Here is a 20,987-nt window from a genome sequence, read left to right as displayed (position 1 = left end):
ACAGGGGTGTGGTGGTTAGCACTCTGCCGCCCCAATTCAAACAACTAGACTGTGGTCAAAAATTCTGGAGATCACTCGAGATTATTTTAAGTGGAAATAGAACTTTCCATTTTATTTGTCATTCAAGGATAAATTACGTAAATTATGAATGAATCATTTTTCTTTGTCATGACTTTGCTGCTTCTCTTTCCCGTTGCAGCTCGTACAGCTCATCCTGCTGCTTCGAGTGGACTGCATTTTGGATTTAACTATTTTGGCCCAAATAGCCCATGTCCGCCTCAGGCTGAGTCTATGCACATCCCATCTATGTTTTCTTTTTGATAAGGTTTTGTAAAAATGGCAAAACCCAAAAATGCAGAACACAGATAACAACTGCAGTGTAGTTCATTGGTCATCAGGTTCACAAGGGTGAGCAGAGATCTGTCCTGGATTGGAGAGAACAGTGAGTTGGAGAGTGGCAGGCAGATGACAGGTGAATAGACAAATCCTCCAGAGGTAAAGTTGCTGGCTGCCACATGAGGTTTTATTTTCTGAAGTGTAAGGCCAGTAGCACACTGTGCATGGTTTAAAGCTCAAAAAGTATATATTTAGAAGAATATTTGATTGCAGTTTAAATGATGGCCTGGTAAAGATACACTACTCATTATCACGTTCATGCAGAAGCAGTGAAGTGTGACAAAAGGATTTTTGGTGGGTATTTGTAAAAAGGAATAGGAAGTCAACACAAACTCTCTAAGTAAACCTGTGCTCAGCTGAACTTGACTCAAGTATTTACCTAATTTTGTATAATTCATAATTTGATTGTGCACAAAAATAACTGCACAAACACCCAGCAGCAATAGCTGCTGCAGTTTTTATCAGGTCACTTGTATTTCAGCAGCGCTCCAATACACAATTACTGTAGTTATGCACATAAAACACCGGAAAATAAGATTTCAGGAGCATTTACATGCATGTGTGGTGAATAATATTCAAACAGTTCAGCAACTACAATGGCAAAAAAACCCAAAAACAAAACAAAAAAATGGTTCCAGTCCTGTCACATATTTTGACCAACATTCAAAGTGGCAAGTTTCAGCAAGTTTCAGCTAGACTCCTCAAGCAAGCAGGTACAGATTACATGCTGGGATGTGCACAAACACAATCAGCACTTACTGCTTTAGAAGCTATAAACTGGAGGTCACGCCACGAAGTATCAGTTCAGCTCTAAAGATGCACTCAATTAGTTCTTTATTAGAAACATCAAACTAATTATGGGATGGACTTATTGTTTGCATAACAGCTCCTAACAAACTCATGTATACGTTTCATAGACAGAGCTGTAATATTATACATATAATTAAGTCCACATATTGTATGACCACTGGAACATTTTTTATTTTATTTTAGCTGTTTAACAAAACATATTGTTAACAAAACAGACTCAGTTTGAGGGTATTCAGATCCAGAGTGGAGGAAAGGCATAGAAACTACACCCTTACCTTATTTTAAGAGACCAAAGATAAATGGACACACAGATGAAGGGTAGTCCTTCAAAATTAATTCCTCAACCCTCATGTGTTCCAGTCAAATTTGTTTGTTTTATCTCTGAAAAAATCAATTTATTTGATCAGACTCGCCTAAGGTTCCATGACTTTGTCCACAAAAAGGATTTCAACACACAAAATAAATTGTATTAATTTGCATACAAGTTTACAGTTTTATTCAACTTTTGTACACTCTTGGTCATTAGACACGAATGGAGGAGACTACAGTTAGTGTCAAAAAGTGAGATCAGGAACATCCTGATTTGTCAGTTGGACACTGGCAGACACACACACACAACCCTTGTGTTCCCTGGCAACAATTAAGGGAACTAGGGGTTGACTGACTTTCGATTTTTTAAAGTCTACTAATATGTGGTGAAAGTCAAGTCGAGGTCGACTAATCGATGACATCACAGATAAAAACACAGTAGAAAGTAATGCTTTGCAACAATGAAATCTATATTCTTGACCTGAATATATTGTAGCGTCTCACACAAAAGAAGCTACAGAGGCTATTCTGCAAGATAATTGAAGCTTGAACACGGGCTACTGTCGGCTGTAACCCATGTCAACACCATAAACACCGTCAGTCTGACACTTCTAATATGCAGCTCTTGCTCTGCAAAAAAAAAAAAAAAAAAAAAAACCAGTAGCAACAGAACTGAACATATGAGCTTATCACTACTGTGCGCTGAGGATATGTTTAGCCTATATTAATCGGCACTGTCAATAGTTTAATAGTACTTCACAGTGTGTGGTAAGATTGGATAAAAATGCGGTATATCTCCAAAGCCTTTTCAGAGTATAGCAGGTAAAGTTAACTGTTAATTTGCAGCCTTCTTCTCTCCGTTACCGCAGGTGAATTATGTTAATTGATTGTCGTTCCTCTGCTAGCGTTAGCGGAAGCCTTTTCAGATGAGTGTGCATTGCAGCAGTACATATGTTGTATTTCGGAACTGACATATTCTGCATGTCAAGGTAGAATGGGCTTTATCTTAAGTGAAGTATTTCCACACACTTGATGAACCGCTGCTAGTTTGCTGCAATGACCCACTGGGCTCCTCACCTGTCTTCTCCGAGGCATAAGTTGTTAGTCAACTTCCTGCTTAAAGCGTCACGGTACAGCAGTAAAGTCGACTAGGCTATTAGTGGTACAACCCCTAACGGGAACCTCTCTCCCATGGGAATAACACCTGATGGCAGTTCTCACAGACAACTGCAGCATAGTTTCAATAATACTGAACTTTTCTTGTGACTTTGGTATACTGTATAATGCTTTTTGAGGTCTTGCTCATAGTTCATTGTGTGTCAGCACCATGGCAGATCGATATACTGTAAGTGAGGTTCTTGATTATATATTTGCTCTCCACACTGGTGAGAAGGAGAGACGCCAAGAAACTGACAGTCAGGATGGATTATAGGAGGAGGTGTAAGAAACTGGAGACGATACAGAATATAATCCAGACCAAGAAATAAGTGATGGGGAGGAATCCAGTGAGAAAGAGGATGGCCAGGCTGCTGTCAAAAAGAATACAAATTATAAATTAAAATTATACTGGTATTTATCACCTGAGAATCAAGGTAGGCTTTCAGCTGAAAATGTCATGAGGATGACCCCAGGACCTATAAAATAATTAAGATGACATCAAATCCCGTTTTGGACTGTTACTCCATCTGGTCCATCTGAACCATAGTGGTAAACATGGCCAAACTGGAGGGGAAACAGATTTTCATACATCATGTGTACAGATCCAGAAACAACTCTACCAACAGTTTATAGGATGCAGAGCCTGGATGGAAAAGTTGCCGGGCCCCCATGTCACTGCAGAAATTTCCTGAAAAGAACCATGGGAAGCATGTGGTTCTGGGGATGACTGCAGGTCTCAACGGACACAACATAACATGTGTTAAGTGTAGTTTTCCTTTTGTACACAAATAAAATATTTGACCCGGGACTGAACAGGTGATACTTTATATGACTGTGTAGAAGTTTTAAATAGTTTCAAAACAAATGTCCTTGTTACTTTGACTCAGTTATCTGTAATAAACGGTTGTTTCTTAGTCAAAATAATAATAATAGAACTCAAATTCAAGATGTATAAGCATACAGGCTTATAGATAAACAAGATAGTCATAATATATGTATTATTACAGTTTTTATGATGAGTCTTAATGTAACAGTCATTTTTTACCATGAACACAAAACTGTTTAACATAAATTGAACACAATATGAGGGTTAAGCGAAAGCTGATTTCAAGTGTGGATTTGCGTTTGGTACCTGTTGCTGTGAAACCATAACATGCATTAAATGTAGCTCTCAATGCAAGTGAAGCAGGCTATTCTAAGACTGCATAAATTAAACAAATCCATCAGATATAGAAAGAACATTATGGGTACCCCAAAACTATAATAACACTTAGCTGGTAATAGCTTGCATAGCTTGTGATAAGTCAGTATAACGACATGTAACACGATTTCTGTTTCCGTCACTATCTCTGTTGTGACGATTCCCTTCATATCACGACTGAGGTGGTTGTGTTGCTGCAGTCAGGATGGAGAGCTCACATGATTTTGTTGTCTTGTCTCCTGGCAGGATGTGTGAGCAGCCCTTGTGTTCTTCTGGGGCACAGATATATCACCCCACTGCCCTCATTACATATGTCTGCCTGACCTTTGCGGTGGCACTTCCATCTGTTACTGCAGGACATGTCTGCGAAACAAAATGAGCTCTCCAGAGCATATTGTGACGTCATTAGCATTTATCAGTAAAAACAAGACTCTTACTCTGAAAACATAGTTCACAATATTTGGCTTTACCCAGCATCTATCATTCAAGAGATATACATGCAGATATTTAAAACTACATCTCCTGTTTAATGCTGAGAAAACCATTGGATATATCAGTTAAATCCAGGTTATTCAAATATACTGAATATATTTTTCTAGCTTAGCTTGATTAAGAACTTGTCAGAATATCTGATCTCACTGATGAAATCATTCCACACAATCAAAATCGAAGCAGTGTCACCTTCTATTATGACTGTCATAAAGAATCAACAAATCTAAGAGTTTGAATGAAGCTTATTACAAAGTGATGTAATGTGGTGTAAGGATGATGCTGGTTTGAGAGACTCCCAATAAGATGAGTGTCAAAGCTGCTGTCTGAGCTGTTGTGTAGAGTTAATGTTCAGATTTATTAATGCAAAGGTCCGTTACATTCAAGGTGAGATATTAAAAAGAAGTCTTGGTTTTATTAGCAAGTTCGACTGGTTGATTATAAACTGATTCAGGTGAGAGTTTAAACTCTACAGCCTCTACAGAGCCCGCAAAAGGTAAAATATATCGAAATTCCACACCAGTCACTTTTGTACTGGTTGTAGCATATATGGTTTAGCAGATATACTGCACAGGGACTCAAGGGACACAACAGTAAAAAAATGACTAAATAGGTCAAAATATCTCCAAAAATATCCATAAGCATGAGCAGTAGAATGAAAATGTAGGCGGTATCACTGACTGGCTCAAGATGAGAACAAAACATGATCGGACTACGTACACCTTTTTTCTATAATAGATAACTCCACGTTAATGCACATTATTGCACCTTATTAATCCTTCCTATGTGTATAATATATATTTACTTCTGTCTCTATTTCTTGTACATTTGTTAATATGGATATTTTGTACATTTTTGCTTAATTAAATTCAATTCAATTTTATTTATATAGCATCAATAACAATACAAAACCCGGCCTGAAACCCCCAGAGCAAGCCTGAAGGCGACGGTGGCAAGGAAAAACTCCCTTTTAACAGGAAGAAACCTCGAGCAGAACCCAGCTCATATGGAGGGACCCATCTGCCTGAGGGACACACAGCAGTAAACATTCTATACAGTAATAGCACAGAATTGCATGACTAGTAGTAGATAGGGAATTAGAGTGCAAGAGCTCTGTGCCAGAGAAAAGAAAGTGGAGGATGCGAGAGAGGAGAGATACAATTTTATTTTATTAGTTTTTTACTGACATTTTACTATTATTTTCTTTTCTTAGATTTTTATTTTATTTTATTTTGTCTTTTTACTTGTGGTTCTCAAATTGTTTATGTGCAACTGAACTACTGTGACCGAGCAATTTCCTTTGTGGATGAATAAAGTCTGTCTGAGTCTAAGTACTTATGGTCCACCAGTGTGAAAACAAGTTGTTGCCTGGTCCACATTAGAACTCAGCTATCTGCTTTACTGGCAACCACGGCTGTCAATCCATTCAAATATTTAATCACAGTTAATCACATGCTTTCCATAGGCAATGTACAATTAATGCAAGCGAATCACCCTTTTTAAAATCTGTTTTAAATGTGCTTTCTCTTGTTTTATCAAATGTGTGTATTATTGAAACAATCCAAATCAATACTGACAGGTACTGTCCAGAATGTTCTCCAGAATAATCCAGCCACTCAAGTTTAATGCTTCCAGACTTCTCCAGTCATCTCTGAATGCAATTTATTTTGCGTGGTCTGCATTTGGGGGGGGGGCCTTTCTGCTCTAAACTGTGTGCCGGGCTGGGAAGCTTTGAGGCTGAACTTGCTGTTCAAAAGATCTGTGTGTTTATGCACCCCTGCTCATTTGTTTCTGGGTTTGGGGGGGGGGGGTCTTTTTCTTTTTCTTTTGGGATTTTTGGAAGTTTTGAAGGTACAGAACATATCGCTGCCCTCTGCAGGGTAAAATTATTTAGTATGACAGAACTTCAGGTTCGGCTCACTTTCGGTACCATTACTGCTGCTTTCATTACATTCTGATTTCCTGAACTATGCGCAGGTCAAATTCATGATAAGAGAGTGTGCGTGTGTTAATCATGCGTTAAAATAGTTTGTGGCATTGAAAGGATCTTGCTTTCAACATGTCTAACAGCAGTGACAACATGTAAGATAAGATAAGAAAAGATAATCTTTTATTTATCCAAAAATGGTGAAATTTCCAGTGTTGCAGCAGCACACAGTCCAAGGGACAGTGCACACAAGAGATAAAAAAGTAAAACAACAAAAAAATACAAAATTAAATACAATAGAAGTTCTACATATGTGGTCTACTGGGAGCAGGTTTGGTTGTACAGTCTCACAGCAGCAGGACCCGCAGTAATACTCCTTCACACAGATTGCTGGAGGCACTGCTCAGTGCTGATAGAGCCATTGAGGGGCTGGTACTGGTTTTCCAGCAGGGAGGACAGCTTTGCTATCAGACAGACAGATAGATAGATAGATAGATAGATAGATAGATAGACAACTTTATTGATCCCTCTGGGAGGTCCCCGCAGGGAAATTGACATCTCCATCGCATGCAGCACTGTCAAACATACATGTACATGAATTATATAGGAAACAGTAAATAAACCCAAATATCAAACACCCAGAAAAGAATAATAATAATAATAAATATTTTGACTGTACATACATGGTTGTTGCATTAAAAACACCAGCTGCTTATTGTTATTGCACTTTACTATTGCACTCATGTTGTTGCAGGTTAGTTAAAAAAGTCATTCAGTCCCTTTCTTTTTTGTCCCCCTCCCCCCAAGTGACTGGCGGTTGAACAGTCTGATGGCACGGGGGACAAAGGAGTTCCTCAGTCTATTTGTCCTGCACAGAAGATGGCTGATGCCACCAACAGAATGAGAAGAAACAGAAGTTCAGAATGTACAGAACATATGCTTTCTGATTTTTTTATGAAGTCATTAATATTCCAAAAGCTATGAGCTAATGCCGGAGTGTGTGACTGTGATTTAACAGCACTTCTGTGCACTGACCTTATCCAACTGAGTTAAGCTCCTTATATTGTCAGCCTGCAGTCAGTCTACCTCTGGTCTTAACCTAACGATCCAAATTACATTTCAGTTTAGCTGGATTTTCATTAAATTATTTTGTTATACAAGGTGGAAATAGCTCAGTTGGGAGAGTGTTTGGCAGGTCTTTTAGAACAGGACTATTGGCTAGAGATGCAGCCTTGGTGGCTCCCAGGTTCCCCTCCCCCGTGTCCATCCAAGTGTTTAAAGCTCACTGGGTTAATTAGTGATACACTTTCATATCAATGTTGGGACCCCTCTTGAATAGTCGTTCGTCTTTGTCTGTGAAGTTTCTCAGGCTTTCAGGTCATGGTATATCCAAAAAAAACATTAAAGAAAGGCAACTGCACATGAGTGACTGGAGTTTCTTGAAGGCGTTTTGTCAGTCATCTGAGTAGCTTCTTCAGTTTTGTTGCTGGTAGAAATGCACACAAAAGAACTACATAAAAAGAGGACAAAAATAGCCTGGCCTACACCTGTCCACTCAAAGCATAGCGCTAATACTTCATCAAAACTTGGAGTTACAGATACTGTAGAGGCTTTTAAGGTAAAGAATATTTAACTGTGTAATTCTGCCTTATGAACTTAGCTGTGTAGTTAGTTACATCATGATTGCCACCACATAACAAAAAAACAAAGCTAAAGAACTTAAAGGTGGTCGGCAATACAGCATACTTCTGTTCACAACAACTGCTGCCCCACAAAGAAGTTTGTATGTAGTTTTTTATGTTACTTTACACATTATTCCTAAAGGCGAAGACCTCAGTGATTGATCATAATTTATTATGACTTACTGCTGCTGGAGATGGAGCCAGAAGATTGCACCATGCACACTGTTGAGCTGAGTATCTGACTTACTGTTCTGTGCCTTGTCCCCTGCAGCTTCACTCAGACATGGACCATGGAGACAATGCAGTGAAGTACACTCTGTCAGGAGAAGGAGCTGGATCCATCTTCACCATTGATCCCATTACAGGAGATATACACGCATTGGTGGGACTTGACAGGTCAGTACTGAGCAATAAAAAAAATTACTGTTTTTAATAGAAAAACACACTAATAGACAGACACTGTCACATGGTGATAGAGAATATAAAGTTTTGCTTTATCCAGAGGCATGATACAGTTAAGAATATACTTCACAGGGCCTATTAGTAATCATCCAGTCCATTACGTTTTTTAGGTTGACCTATTTGTTTCTTTTTTTTTTTAGCCTGTCACAAGAAGAAAAAAAAAAAAGTATTATTATTATATTACATGAAACACTACATGAATTACATGAATTTTGCTTTGTTTAAATGGACATAAGTGCCATGGTTGTAAAGCTTCTACTGGTTTAGACCGTGTTGAGGATATAAGGTTTACATAAACACAAAGACATGGTAAATACTACTAACCTAGTGAGTGATCATGGATTTTTGTTCTGGCAACTGTGAAGTTTACAGACAAAGCAGCAACAACATCATTACGCATGATTATTGGGTGTTATTGGGTGTGGTTTTTTGAACAGCTGCCAAATAATTTGCAAATTGAAAATTAAAAAAAAAAATAAAAAAACATTCCTGTTATTATTATTATTATTATTATTATTATTAATAATAATAATAATTCTTGTAACTATTTCCTACTCTTTTTACAGGGTTTATCCAACACATTCATTTTCCAGGTTTGAATGCTTGGAAATTCTAATGTGAGAACAGCTGCACATGTTTGCAAAAAAAAAGTTCAGATACCTTGAAAACTGTTTGGAAGGGTGAAAATGTGTATTTAAATTCTGGCAGATTTGCACCCAAATTGCATTTTCTTTCAGAGGTGAATTTGGGATTGGACAACACAGTTGAGAGCATCCATCAAAAATTCATTATCAAGTAATGTGATTTTTGGCAGCGTTCTCGCAGCTCTGGTTTAATACTTAAAGAGAGACAGTCTGGGGGAAAAACAGGACATTTTGCGCCTGTCAGTGGATGGCATGACATCATTAAATGGCGTCTTGGTAGCTAGTGAGTAGTTATAGTGGTACTGATATTTGTGTTTCATCTTCATTGTTTTTTATGATAGACTACAATAGTGTAAGCAGTGGTGGTCAAAGTACTAAACTAAATACTGATCTGGTATTCTGGGTGGTGTGCATTTTTACAGTTTTTGAACAGCTTTTGGTCTGGAAACCATTAGCTCTATATGCCAACGCTGCCTGTGCGCACAAATGCAAAAGTTGATATTTGTCGTTTTTGAGCACTTACTGGCAATCAAACTTTTCTGCACTGTATGCATGGGGGTGGGTTGGTGATATGCCGTATGCACCAATACCAATGCTCTGATCCAACCGCAGCTCCTTCCAACATGATGTTAACCTCCCATTAGCTGTGCAGGTAAATGGCTATAAATGCAGTTGTTTTTTTATACAATGCAATGTGGTGACAGTGACATTTTAAATCTTGACCTACTACGCTCACTTAATGGAAATTTAGATGTAGCTCTACCAGCCCATAAAAACAGGCCTGCGAGAAGTATTAACCCACTAGAATACAGCGTAGCATATAATATTATCTCTCAGTGAGCAGAAGCGTACCCTGTTGACATCTGGGTGTGACTATGAGTTCCCCAAAGTGCTCAGCAGTGGGACTCTTGACCGGTGGACACTCCTTGAACAAATGCTGCCTGCACGGGCTCTGTTTGAGCTAACCAGAAAAGTGAACTCATCTGATGCTTGTGAGAAAAGCAATTGACTCATGTGGCCAGATTTAAAGTTGGTTCTTTTCTTTTTGTTCTTATGTTTTACTGTATCAAGTATTCAGATTTTTTACAAAGCGTACTGGATCAGTGTTAACACAAACTGACATAAAACCATGCGTGCGACACCAAAATACCATGTGACAGATACCCCAAAGCCTGACTACATAATCATTACATAATTCCTGCTGCTTAGACTTATTCTTACGCATTTTGGCCTTTTGTGTGTGTAAAAGTAAAACCTTGTATTTTACAGGGAGGAAAAGTCCTACTACACAATGAAGGCCCAGGCAGTTGACATTCACACAAGTGTCCCTTTGGAGCCAGAGTCTGAGTTCATCATCAAAGTGCAGGATATCAATGACAATGAGCCAAGGTTCCTAGATGGACCCTACAGTGCCAGCGTCCCTGAGATGTCCCCAACAGGTAAGACTGCTACAAGCGAGTATTTACATGGACTGTTGTTACTGCTACCTGCTACCTGGCTATGCTAAGTGAAAGAATCTAAAAAGGACTCAGTGTGGATAATGGCCTCTGTGACTGTTATTCTGTTAGGAGTCGTGTCCATAGCGCTTATCAATGCTAGTAACTTGTTAACTAAGCTGGACTGTAGAAAAATGACTAGAAATACTAATGTGAAACTTGACAGTCTTTTGACATGCTCCATTCCCTTCATTTGAAATACTGATCATGGCAACTCTTCAGCGTTGGGGTTTAAATAAATGGGTTGCCACAAACAGCAAGGATCAGTTTCTCCACCACCATTGGTGATAGTGCTGTTTATTCTGCCTCCTCTTTGATTTTAATTGATCCATTTGATCCATTAAAAATACATTTAAATGATTTAAAATAGAATGAGAGCAGAGTACTAACAGCTGGGAATGTGTGAAATGTCTGACTGAAATTATTTTTTGTTGATAACTAATTTTAATCATCTAGTGATCTGAACTCATACACACTATTGGAGAGTTTCATCTGAAACTAATTATTTTGCAAGCTCTTCAAACACTTTAATCCATAACTGAACTATTTCAGAATTTATTATGGCTTGATATTAAAATAGTAACTTACATTTGTACTTAAGTAGCCTTATTAAATGTACTGTAATCTCTGTAATCTAATCTACCGTTAACAGCACCCAAAGCGCTTATATTCTCCAGTCCTGCAAAAATTCAAAATGTCACAAGCCACAGGACAGCTGACCAAGGCTGAATGAACTATTTTTCACATATGAACTTGTAGGCATTTAAAACAATTAGAAACCCATTACACAATTTTTCAATTTGTTACCATGGCAATGCTCATACAGTTGGATTTTCAACCAAAGCGGGGAACATAAATGCTCGGAGCAGCTGTGGCAAAAACGGCAGGGTGCCCTGAATAAACTGGGTGCAGCACCTTGTATTCTGGTGCCCACATGCAGTTGCATACACTCTTTCCTCGTGGTGAACAACAAAAAGAAAAAAGAAAAGAAAATGCATATGAACACTCAGCCATTCATTTGTTCTTGGCAGTGTGGGCCAGCTTCAGAGCTTGTAAAAAATATCAAATACATACATGTATTCTTTAGTTATCACTTTGCAGTCTGCTTGGAAATATTAAGTTGTAGTTGTGGCACCTGCACTCGCATGGACACATGTAGTTCACTAAGCCAGGCTTAGTGGCCCATCTGTCTGCTAAATACCATTACTGAGAGGTAATTTAACAGTCAAGGTCTTTAGGCCTTAAGCTGTTAATGCTTCAGTTAAGGCCCAAAGTGCTCACAGGCTTGACCCCAGCATGTCTCTGTTGCAGTAACACGGCAACAAGCTGTATAGGAGGATTAAGCAGGGCTGCAAACAGCACAAGCATCCATATGATAAAAACATAATCCGTACTATCAGAAGCCACCCGCTTAGAATAGATGCCGTTTATTTATTTAGTTGGTATCAAGGCCTTTTATTTATTTATTTTGTTTGTTTGCTTTTCCTCTCAGATATATGGATTTGAATTTTAGCTCTACGGCTTTAGGCTGTTTCTTATAGAATGTTTCCTAAGGCTGATATGCACAGGAGAAATTCCCTTAACTGGAAGTGTACAAAATGCAAGGCAACTTTATGTTAATATTAATAAAAAAAAAGTCAATTTTTTAATCAATGTATGTGAGACATTTGCATTTTTTTCCCCAATTTTAACCAGTTGAAATGTTATATAATTACTTCTCTAAAGCTAGGGCCAGTACCATTCTGATATTAGTGAAAACAGACCAAGATGTTTCCTCTTCTTGGATTTATGTTGAAACAATCTTATAGCATTTTAGAAGTATTGTTTTAGACTAGAGGTATTTAATCCAGCTCTGTCTCCTTGAAAATTCCATTCATGTATTAATAAATCAAATTTCCCAGTTGCTGCCTGAAGCATGTTCACAGGCAGCATGAGTCCCAGACACAAGAAGTGCACACATCAGTTATGTTTTATGACAAAATATGAATAAAAATCTGTGATTTCAAACAACACAGTACAGAATAAATAAGCAACACAATCACACTGATCAAAACTTTTGGGACGTGATCTTTTAGAAGAAGAGTCGCCATTAGAGCAGTAATGGAAAGATTCGTCATGTTAATGCATCTCAGCTCTCAACAAACTGAGTGACTAACAAAACTGAAACACCTTAATGGACAAGTTCTGCCTGTTTGTGGAATACAAATATTCCACATTGTTTGTGATGTTACATCAGCCTCTTATGTGATCTGGCATGGCAACCACTATTCTATGAGACAGCAAAGATTTGATCACAGGTTTTGATCAGTGGCTAAGTTTTCGAGGTGAGTAAGAAAACATGTAATTATGTCACCTGTTTACGTGTGTGTGTGTTTGTTTGTTTGTTTAGGAACCTATGTGACACAGGTGACTGCCACAGATGCCGATGACCCCACATATGGCAACAGCGCTCGAATCGTCTACAGCATCCTTCACGGCCAGCCCTACTTCTCCGTGGATCCCAAGACAGGTGAGCCAAGAGAAACTCACATTAAAACTCTTCCACCACCACCTCCTTTACAACTTTAGAATTATTCATACAGTTGTATTAACAGAAATGGGACCTTTCTATGAACCCACTGCTGCATTCACTCCCCGTTGGAGAACACAAAAATTCAACCTGTCATAATGTAGCCAGTGATTTTGAGTTTCTTTTTAGTCCTGTTCAGTATCTGAATGCTAAAACCCTTCAACAGACATCTTAGACAAGTAGTAACTGCTCTGAACAACGAGTGTCATGTTTCATTTTCACCCTTGCCTCACCATTGAGCTTCTTATCAATGCAGAATTAAAAGCTTTAGTTAAGTGCTCAAAATAAAGACAAAGTCTTGAAACAAGGGTCTTTTCACTGATGAAAACATCAGACTGGCATCAGCAGCTACACTACACTCTGACTATTACAAGCCACAAAATTGACCCTCTTTAACCTTTGGTTTTGGCTGAGAATTATAGTAACCTTATTAGGCTGGCACGGGGTGCCATTAACAAAAGACTGCAGGAATTTCAAACCACAGTAAGGGATTGTTTTATTTCTAATGTATGCATAGGCTAGGTCAATCAATCAGAATGTGTTCCACACACAGAAAGAGTGTCTCATCAAAACCACAGATAGTTTAAAACCTAATTCCATAAACTTTGTTCTTTTGATCACAATATTTAGGTCACTAGTTGTCACAGTGTTATTGTTTAGTTTGAAACTCAGATCAGAAATCTTTTAGATATGACATTTTGTTGCTTCTGATGCTAATGCATAACATTTTTTCGCATTCCCTGTTTAGCCCAGTTACATCCAGCAGTTTTAGCTAAGATTTGTTACGGTTTACATCAGTGACTGTATCTAACATGATGTCTCTGTATTCTGGATCAACATTTGTACATGTGGCAGCAGCAGGCTTTCATGTACAGTAGATTCTTCTTCTCCATGCTCAGATTTTGATATAGAATACCTTTGCCAGTCTCATTGTGAAACTAGTTTTAAAGTTATTTATCTTAATATGCAACCATAGATAACAGTTAACAGTGATTAAGGCATTTGTCAAGAAGCATACATCAAGCACATAATGGATCTGATTGGATGTAGCACCTCTTCTTATTGCACGAAGCAATATGCCTCTCTCTGTATTTGTTGAAATGTGTCCCACAATGATATCCAATTGGCTGTTACCAGACTCATCTTCTGATTGAGTGTGACTAACAGTCAAAGGCACACTACTGCCAATATGGCCAATTCCATTTTATTTATGTAGCATTAATCACAGTCCAAATGATCTACAGACCCTTCACAGAACCCAGAGCCTGAAACCCAGAGAGCAAGCACTAGGATGACAGTGGCAAGGAAGAACTCCCTTTTAACAGGAAGAAACCTTGAGCAGAACCCAGCTCATATGGAGGGACCCATCTACTTAGAGCTGGCTTATTAATCGTTCTAGCAACTATTATTCCTTTATTTTTAATCACCACAAACTCAAAATCTACCCCAACCCCATCTAGGAGTGATCAGAACAGCTTTGGCCAACATGGACCGCGAGGTGAAAGAGGAATACCAGGTTCTTCTCCAGGCCAAGGACATGGGAGGTCAGCTTGGTGGGCTGGCGTCCACTACCACCATCAACATAACCCTCAGCGATGTCAACGACAACCCGCCACGCTTTGTGAAGAGTAAGGAAGTCTTAACTAAGATGTCCGAATGTCTGTTTGTTTGAATTGGTTTTTATATTAATATGAAGTATTTGTGTTCTTAAATTGCTTTTCTCTTTTTTTTTTCTTTCATCTTTCTAATGTCTCAGGTATTTTTCATCTCCGGGTGCCAGAGTCGGCATCAGTAGGTTCATCTGTGGGTCGGATTCGAGCCCATGATATGGATGCCGGCAGTAATGCATTTGTGGAATATGCTATTGTTCCAGGAGATGAGGGAAACATGTTTGACATTATTTCTAACGGCCAAAGTCAAGAGGGAGTCGTTGTCTTGAAAAAGGTAAATTTACCTTCTTTAAGTCTTTAAGCTGAACATTAGCTGATTTTGATGGAGGCGGTCTAACGTATAAATTCTGCATTCTGTACATTTATTCCACCAGGTCAACAGAAGTCATGTCACACTCACCACTGTGTTAGAGAGAATTTTTTTTAGAGCGTTGTCATCAATGGAAATTAACACTTAAATCAATGAAACAATCAAGTTAGATTGGTCATTAAAACCCTTGTTCTATCTGCTGGTGAGGTAAGTATTGGTATATTTCCTGTATAGTGAAATATAAAACAAAAACCTGCACAGTGTCATTGATATTACCTCTATTCTTCCTCCTAATTATATCCCTAAATATGTTAAACATGAATACCCCAATAGCTTCAGACCCAGAGCTCAAACACTATATATAAAGTAACGGAAAAAATGCCAAAAAATTGTTTTAATTCCCCAAAACACATAGTGTATCTGACAGCTTCCCCATGAGAACCAAAGGCGCTTATTGCTAACACCAGTGTTCCACTAGTGGTGTGCTGTCAGTGTGTGTGAAAAATGTGCTGATCAGGCAGTAATTCCCATCCTTCTGCCTCTTTAAGTTTCAATTGAACCAACCCATTAGTCTAGATAATGCCTGACACACACAGAACATTCTCCATTTTGCTGTGTCAGCCACGTGATTCCGCTGATTATAGAGGAGCCGTGGTATATGTTGGTGGGATGGGATGAGAAACAAAAAACACAAGAAGGAGTAGAAGCGACAAAGGAGCAGAAGTAACAAAGGAGGAGATGTGGGATGGCAACAACCAATGGATAACTGAAGTCTTTAATATGTTTTCCTTCAAACATGAACATAACATTATGACCACCTCCCTAATGCTGTGTAGGTCTCCCTTGTACCTCCAAAACAGTTGTGACTCATCAGAGAATGGACATGAGCCTTCTGAGGGTGTCCTGTGGTGTCTGGCAACAGAATGTTGTTAGTGGGGTCCTATGGGTTGAGGGGAGGGGCCTCTGTGGATCATCCCACAGATACTTGATCAGTTTGGGATCTAGTGAATTTGGAGGCCAGGTCAACACCTTGTGCTGTTCTTCATGTTTTTTGAGTTGTTTCTAAACCGTTTTTGTGTGTGTGTCTGTGTCAGGCTGCATCCTGCTGGGGATGGCTGCTGCCATCAAGGAGTGTCATTGCTATGGGGTGGGGGTGTCTGGTCTGGTCTAGACAGGTGGTACATGTCTAAGTAACATCCACATGAATGAATGCCAGGTCCAAAAGTTTCCCAGCAGAGCACTGAATTGTCACAAGATGGTCAACGTTATTAACTTCTCCTGTCAGTGGTCATAATCTTATGACCGGTCGGTGTATACTCGTAGTAGACAATAACCACCAGTCTTACTGGGTCAATGAATCTCCTCATAAAGGCTTTATCATGTAATCTGACTTGAGAAAACTTGAGATAGCACCTCATATCACGCTTGCACACACACCCGCAGAGAACACACTGTGCACATGTCACATCACATCAAGCAGTTTAACAGCAGAGGGCTGGGGAGGTTTTCATTTTGGACTGTCCTCTAAATCAGGAACAGAAATGACAGCTACTTTTTGAGCATGAAACTTTGCAAGCCACATCTCTTATGTGAGAAATCAGACAATTAATCCATTACTCTCAATCCTGACATTTTGTCGATGGCCACTGTTTTAAATCAAAGAGGCCGTTGTGAAACAAGTGGATCCATTATTGTGAAACATTTATTATTGTGAAACATTTGACTGAACTGTTCTGCAAAACTTTGTAGAAATGATACTTTGGGCCTTCATTCCCAACATGATGGTCAGGTTTGTTCTAAAGTGAACATTTATAGAAAACACACATGATTTCACCTTATACCCAAAACCAACCAATTCTCTAAAATAATAAATAATAAATGAAAACACTTAGAGATCATTAATAATGAAAATTCAAATGAGAACCACTAGAGCTTGATTTACTGTTCCTCAACTGCAGAAGGAAACATGCGTTTATTTGAAGCAGGCATGGCTCAGAGGTTTCTATTTCAGTTTTATTTATATAGTGTCAATAACAATACAAAGACAAGACACTTTACAGAACCCAGAGCCTGAAATTCCCAGAGCAAGCACTAATGTGACAGCGGCAAGGAAAAACTCCCCTTTAACAGGAAGAAACCTGCTCATATCAGGGGGACCATCTGCTTGAGGCCAGCCGGGTAGAGACAGAAAAACAGAGAGGAGAGAGGAGGAGAAGGGAGTGGGGAGGAACAAGACAAACATACATCTGACTAAAGCATACATGTAGAATCTATTCAAGAGTACAAGATATATCTGATGCATGTTACATGAGAGAAAGAAGACGAATGGATGGATTTTTATTTCTGTTTCCCTCTGTTTGATTAGTCAAACTGGTCACACTGTATTTAGTATGGAGCTTCTTTTTGATTTGCTCCCATTTGCCCTGTTACTGAATTGCACTGATTCAAGCCTGGTTTAAACTCAAAACAAAATACTTCCTGTAACCATTTCTAATTAGAACCCTGCATTTTAACACTCAGAAATGGTTTCGCAACACCACAAGGTAGTATGGCGTTGAATTAGATGTACATTACGTGTACATTATTGTTCTGGTAGATTCAGGGGGAGTATTTCCTCTCTGACAGCCAAGAAGCGTGAAAGCCTGTCCTCATGCAGCAGCTGCTGCACTGCTAACAAATTGGTGCCCGATACTACAAGGTACCTTTACAGGTCTTGTAGAGGTTAATCTAGACCTTGGCAGGTGAGAACGTTTTTGTGGTACGTAAAGGATCGACCAACTGAAGAACCAGCAGAGGTCATCATAACATACATACACAACATACGTAACATACAATATCAGTGCAGAAGAGTAGCAATGTGCTGCAGTGATGAAGAAAACCACTAGCAAACAACATAGACGCTAACAATGGTAACTGGTGCCTTCACATTCATTATCATTTTTATGTATATGTGCAGGTACAAGATCAAAGGAATTCCAAAAGGCAAAAGACAAAATAAATCAAAGAGATACCTGACGAATCCCCCCCCCCCCCCCGGACACATTATTATATAGAAGGAAAATGACAATTTCAACGGGGTAACAGAAAGATGATGATATGAAGCTTTTTCATGTGCATGGAACTCCTGAGGAGCTCGTCCTTTGTAATATTACTCACTGTTCAAAAGGAAAAAGTTGAAAGGGATTCAACGAGCTGTGAGACTGCTCAGGTTGAAATGCTAGATTTGTGATTCACATGCTACGGGTGTAATTTTGGAATAAGTTTAGGCACTGCACTCAGTTTCTTAATTACATATATGTACCACCGATCAGCCGCAATATTAAAACCACTGACAGGAGAAATAAATAGCATTGGCCATCTTGTGACAATTCAGTGTTCTACTGGCAAACGTTTAGACCTGTTATTCATGTGTTACTTAGACATGTAGCACCCACCTAGACCAGACCAGGCACCCTCACACCATAGCAATGACACTCCTTGATGGCAGCAGCCAGGTAGCCTGAAACAGGCACACACATAAAAACAGTTTAGGAACAACTAAAAAAAAAACATGAAGAACATCACAAGGTGTTGACCTGGCCTCCAAATTCACTAGATCCCAAACTGATCAAGTATCTGTGGGATGATCCACAGAGGCCCCTCTCCTCAACGCATAGGACCCAAAGGCCCCCACTAACAACATCCTGTTACCAGACGCCACAGGACACCCTCAGAAGGACCATGTCCATTCACTGATGAGTCACAACTGTTTTGTAGGCACAAGGGAGAGCTACACAATATTAGGAAGGTGGTCATAATGTTATGCCTGATTAGTGGATGTCAGACAGTTCCACAGTCTAAGAGGATTGCTGAGAGTAATGCCTTTAGAGAGATAAACTCTAGGCACAACAGAAGATTATAAAGGAAGGGCTGGTGAACAATCAGTAAAAAGTGACTCATTTTGCTGCTTCGAGTGCTCAGAAATGTCTGAGTTCAATCACTCCTACAGTTTACTCGTATTTCAAGTAACAACTGCTTCCTTTCTGTCTCATGTGGGTTGACTACAGCCATAGTACATCTGGTTAATCAGCCATAGTACAACTCATCCCCAGGTGTTATGGAAGCTCATTCTGTAAAATATGTTTTGCAGATTCCTACTAAAATCTTTTTTTTATTTTTTTTGTACAAATGTTGGGCATCTTTTATATTTTATAACAGGTGCTGCTTTTTTGAATTTGCAATGTTGCTGTGCAATGCTTCTCAAATAGAAGAGATATTTTATTCTATGGAGCACAAAATATGTAAATACAACACTCATATACGTACTATCTGGACTGTAATCATGCTTTACATGTTCCATATCTCATTATTCTGAGATCTGCATCTCAAATGTAAAAGTACAAGAGGATTACAAGACCCTGATCGTGTCAGTGCAGGTGCTGCAGATGTCCACAATATTAACTGTGAAACTTAATCATGTATAATGAATTGAACACCATGTAAATTTGTGATTTGTTTTATATTCATGTATTGAAATATTGGCTTCATCTAATTAACCCACAGAAAACCTGGCCAGGTTGTAATCTAACATGCAATGTATATATATATATATATAGCACAGTGAGTTAATAGTGGTGCAGCAAGGCACTTAATGTAATAAGGACTATTAGCTTCAGTTTGAGAAATTCAGTTTGGCTTTTGATTGATTTGATTTGATTGCTTCACTAATTGAACATGCAAAAAATGATATGATGCAAACTATAAAAGCCTGAAGTGATCTTTCACAATGCTACCGTTCATCAGCAACTCTGTAGGCTTCTTTGAATTGTGTTGCTATAGAAACCTCTTGGGTTTAATTAAGTTACAGTCACTCTGAACAACGAAAAACAGCACTGAAAAAGCTAGATGAACAATTTTCTCTTATGATTCATCCATATTTCTCTTTCCTCTGTTGTGTTTCTGCAGACTCTTGACTATGAAACTAAGAAGTCCTACACTTTTAAGGTGGAGGCTTCCAACGCACAGTTGGACCCCCGTTTCCTCCACCTGGGGCCCTTCAAGGACTCAGTGACAGTCAAAGTGAATGTTCTGGATGTGGACGAGCCTCCTGTTTTCACCAAGCCCTCCTACACTGTAGAAGTGTATGAGGACACTCCTCCGGGAACCATCATTAGCTCGCTGACAGCTCACGACCTGGATGCCAGCAGCAGTGCTGTCAGGTATCATGATCTTTATTAGCCTGTGGAGAGATATCAACAGCACCCTGTACACCATGAAAGCACTGCTAAGTACTGTTAAGCACTGTTAAAGAAGGAAACTATTCCAGTAAGATATGTGTGCTCTATTTAGTTTTCTTAAAAAAGGACTGTTTAATTTCCAGTCTTGAAAGGCTACACATTTATTGAAAACTAACTGAATTAGTCATGCTTTAACATAAATGGATATCCTGCATGCTCTACTTCATCATCATTATCTCTCATCTGTTGAGCCATGCAATGCTCCTTTGGCCATTCCTCTTTTATTTAAGAAGCCTCTAAAGTTTTCTAAAAGTGGAAATTTGTACATGTTCAATTCATAAATATGTCAGGAAAACCTACCAATCTACTGAGGAATATTCACACAGGCCCCAGGAAAAAAAACCAAAAAAAACAACAAGAAGGACCGAAATACAGAACACAGGAACAGGAAGATGGTTACAGAGATCTGTTGAAGTACAGAAGTCCAAGACTTAGAAAAGTGTGACGGTGGCTTGGATAGCAGGTGATGTGGACCGGGGTTGAGCCAGCAGAGAAATAGGTGTCTGAGGTAGCATCAGAGTGGGCAGGCAGAAGAGAGATTTGGAGAGTTGCAGGCTGGTTAACAGGCAGCTCATGTGCTGAGGCTTG

General features: G+C 39.0%; 1 protein-coding gene across 1 annotated transcript in view; it reads left to right on the top strand.

Annotated features, from left to right (window-relative positions):
* cdh12a (cadherin 12a) overlaps window positions 1-20,987 on the top strand; it is a gene marked incomplete at its 5' end in the record, with an annotated part of 48,751 nt that overhangs the window by 7,160 nt on the left and 20,604 nt on the right. Inside the window, 6 exons of the mRNA XM_084546206.1 lie at window positions 8,244-8,368; window positions 10,348-10,517; window positions 12,964-13,083; window positions 14,604-14,771; window positions 14,900-15,087; window positions 20,068-20,321. Coding sequence (XP_084402332.1) covers window positions 8,244-8,368; window positions 10,348-10,517; window positions 12,964-13,083; window positions 14,604-14,771; window positions 14,900-15,087; window positions 20,068-20,321 — 1,025 coding nt within the window. The remainder of the gene's footprint in view (window positions 1-8,243; window positions 8,369-10,347; window positions 10,518-12,963; window positions 13,084-14,603; window positions 14,772-14,899; window positions 15,088-20,067; window positions 20,322-20,987) is intronic.

The sequence above is a fragment of the Chelon labrosus genome, assembly GCF_963514085.1.
Source record: "Chelon labrosus genome assembly, chromosome: 6".
NCBI lineage: Eukaryota > Metazoa > Chordata > Actinopteri > Mugiliformes > Mugilidae > Chelon > Chelon labrosus.
The sequence above is the reverse complement of the archived record's forward strand: the minus strand, read 5'-3'. Positions and strand labels throughout refer to the sequence as shown.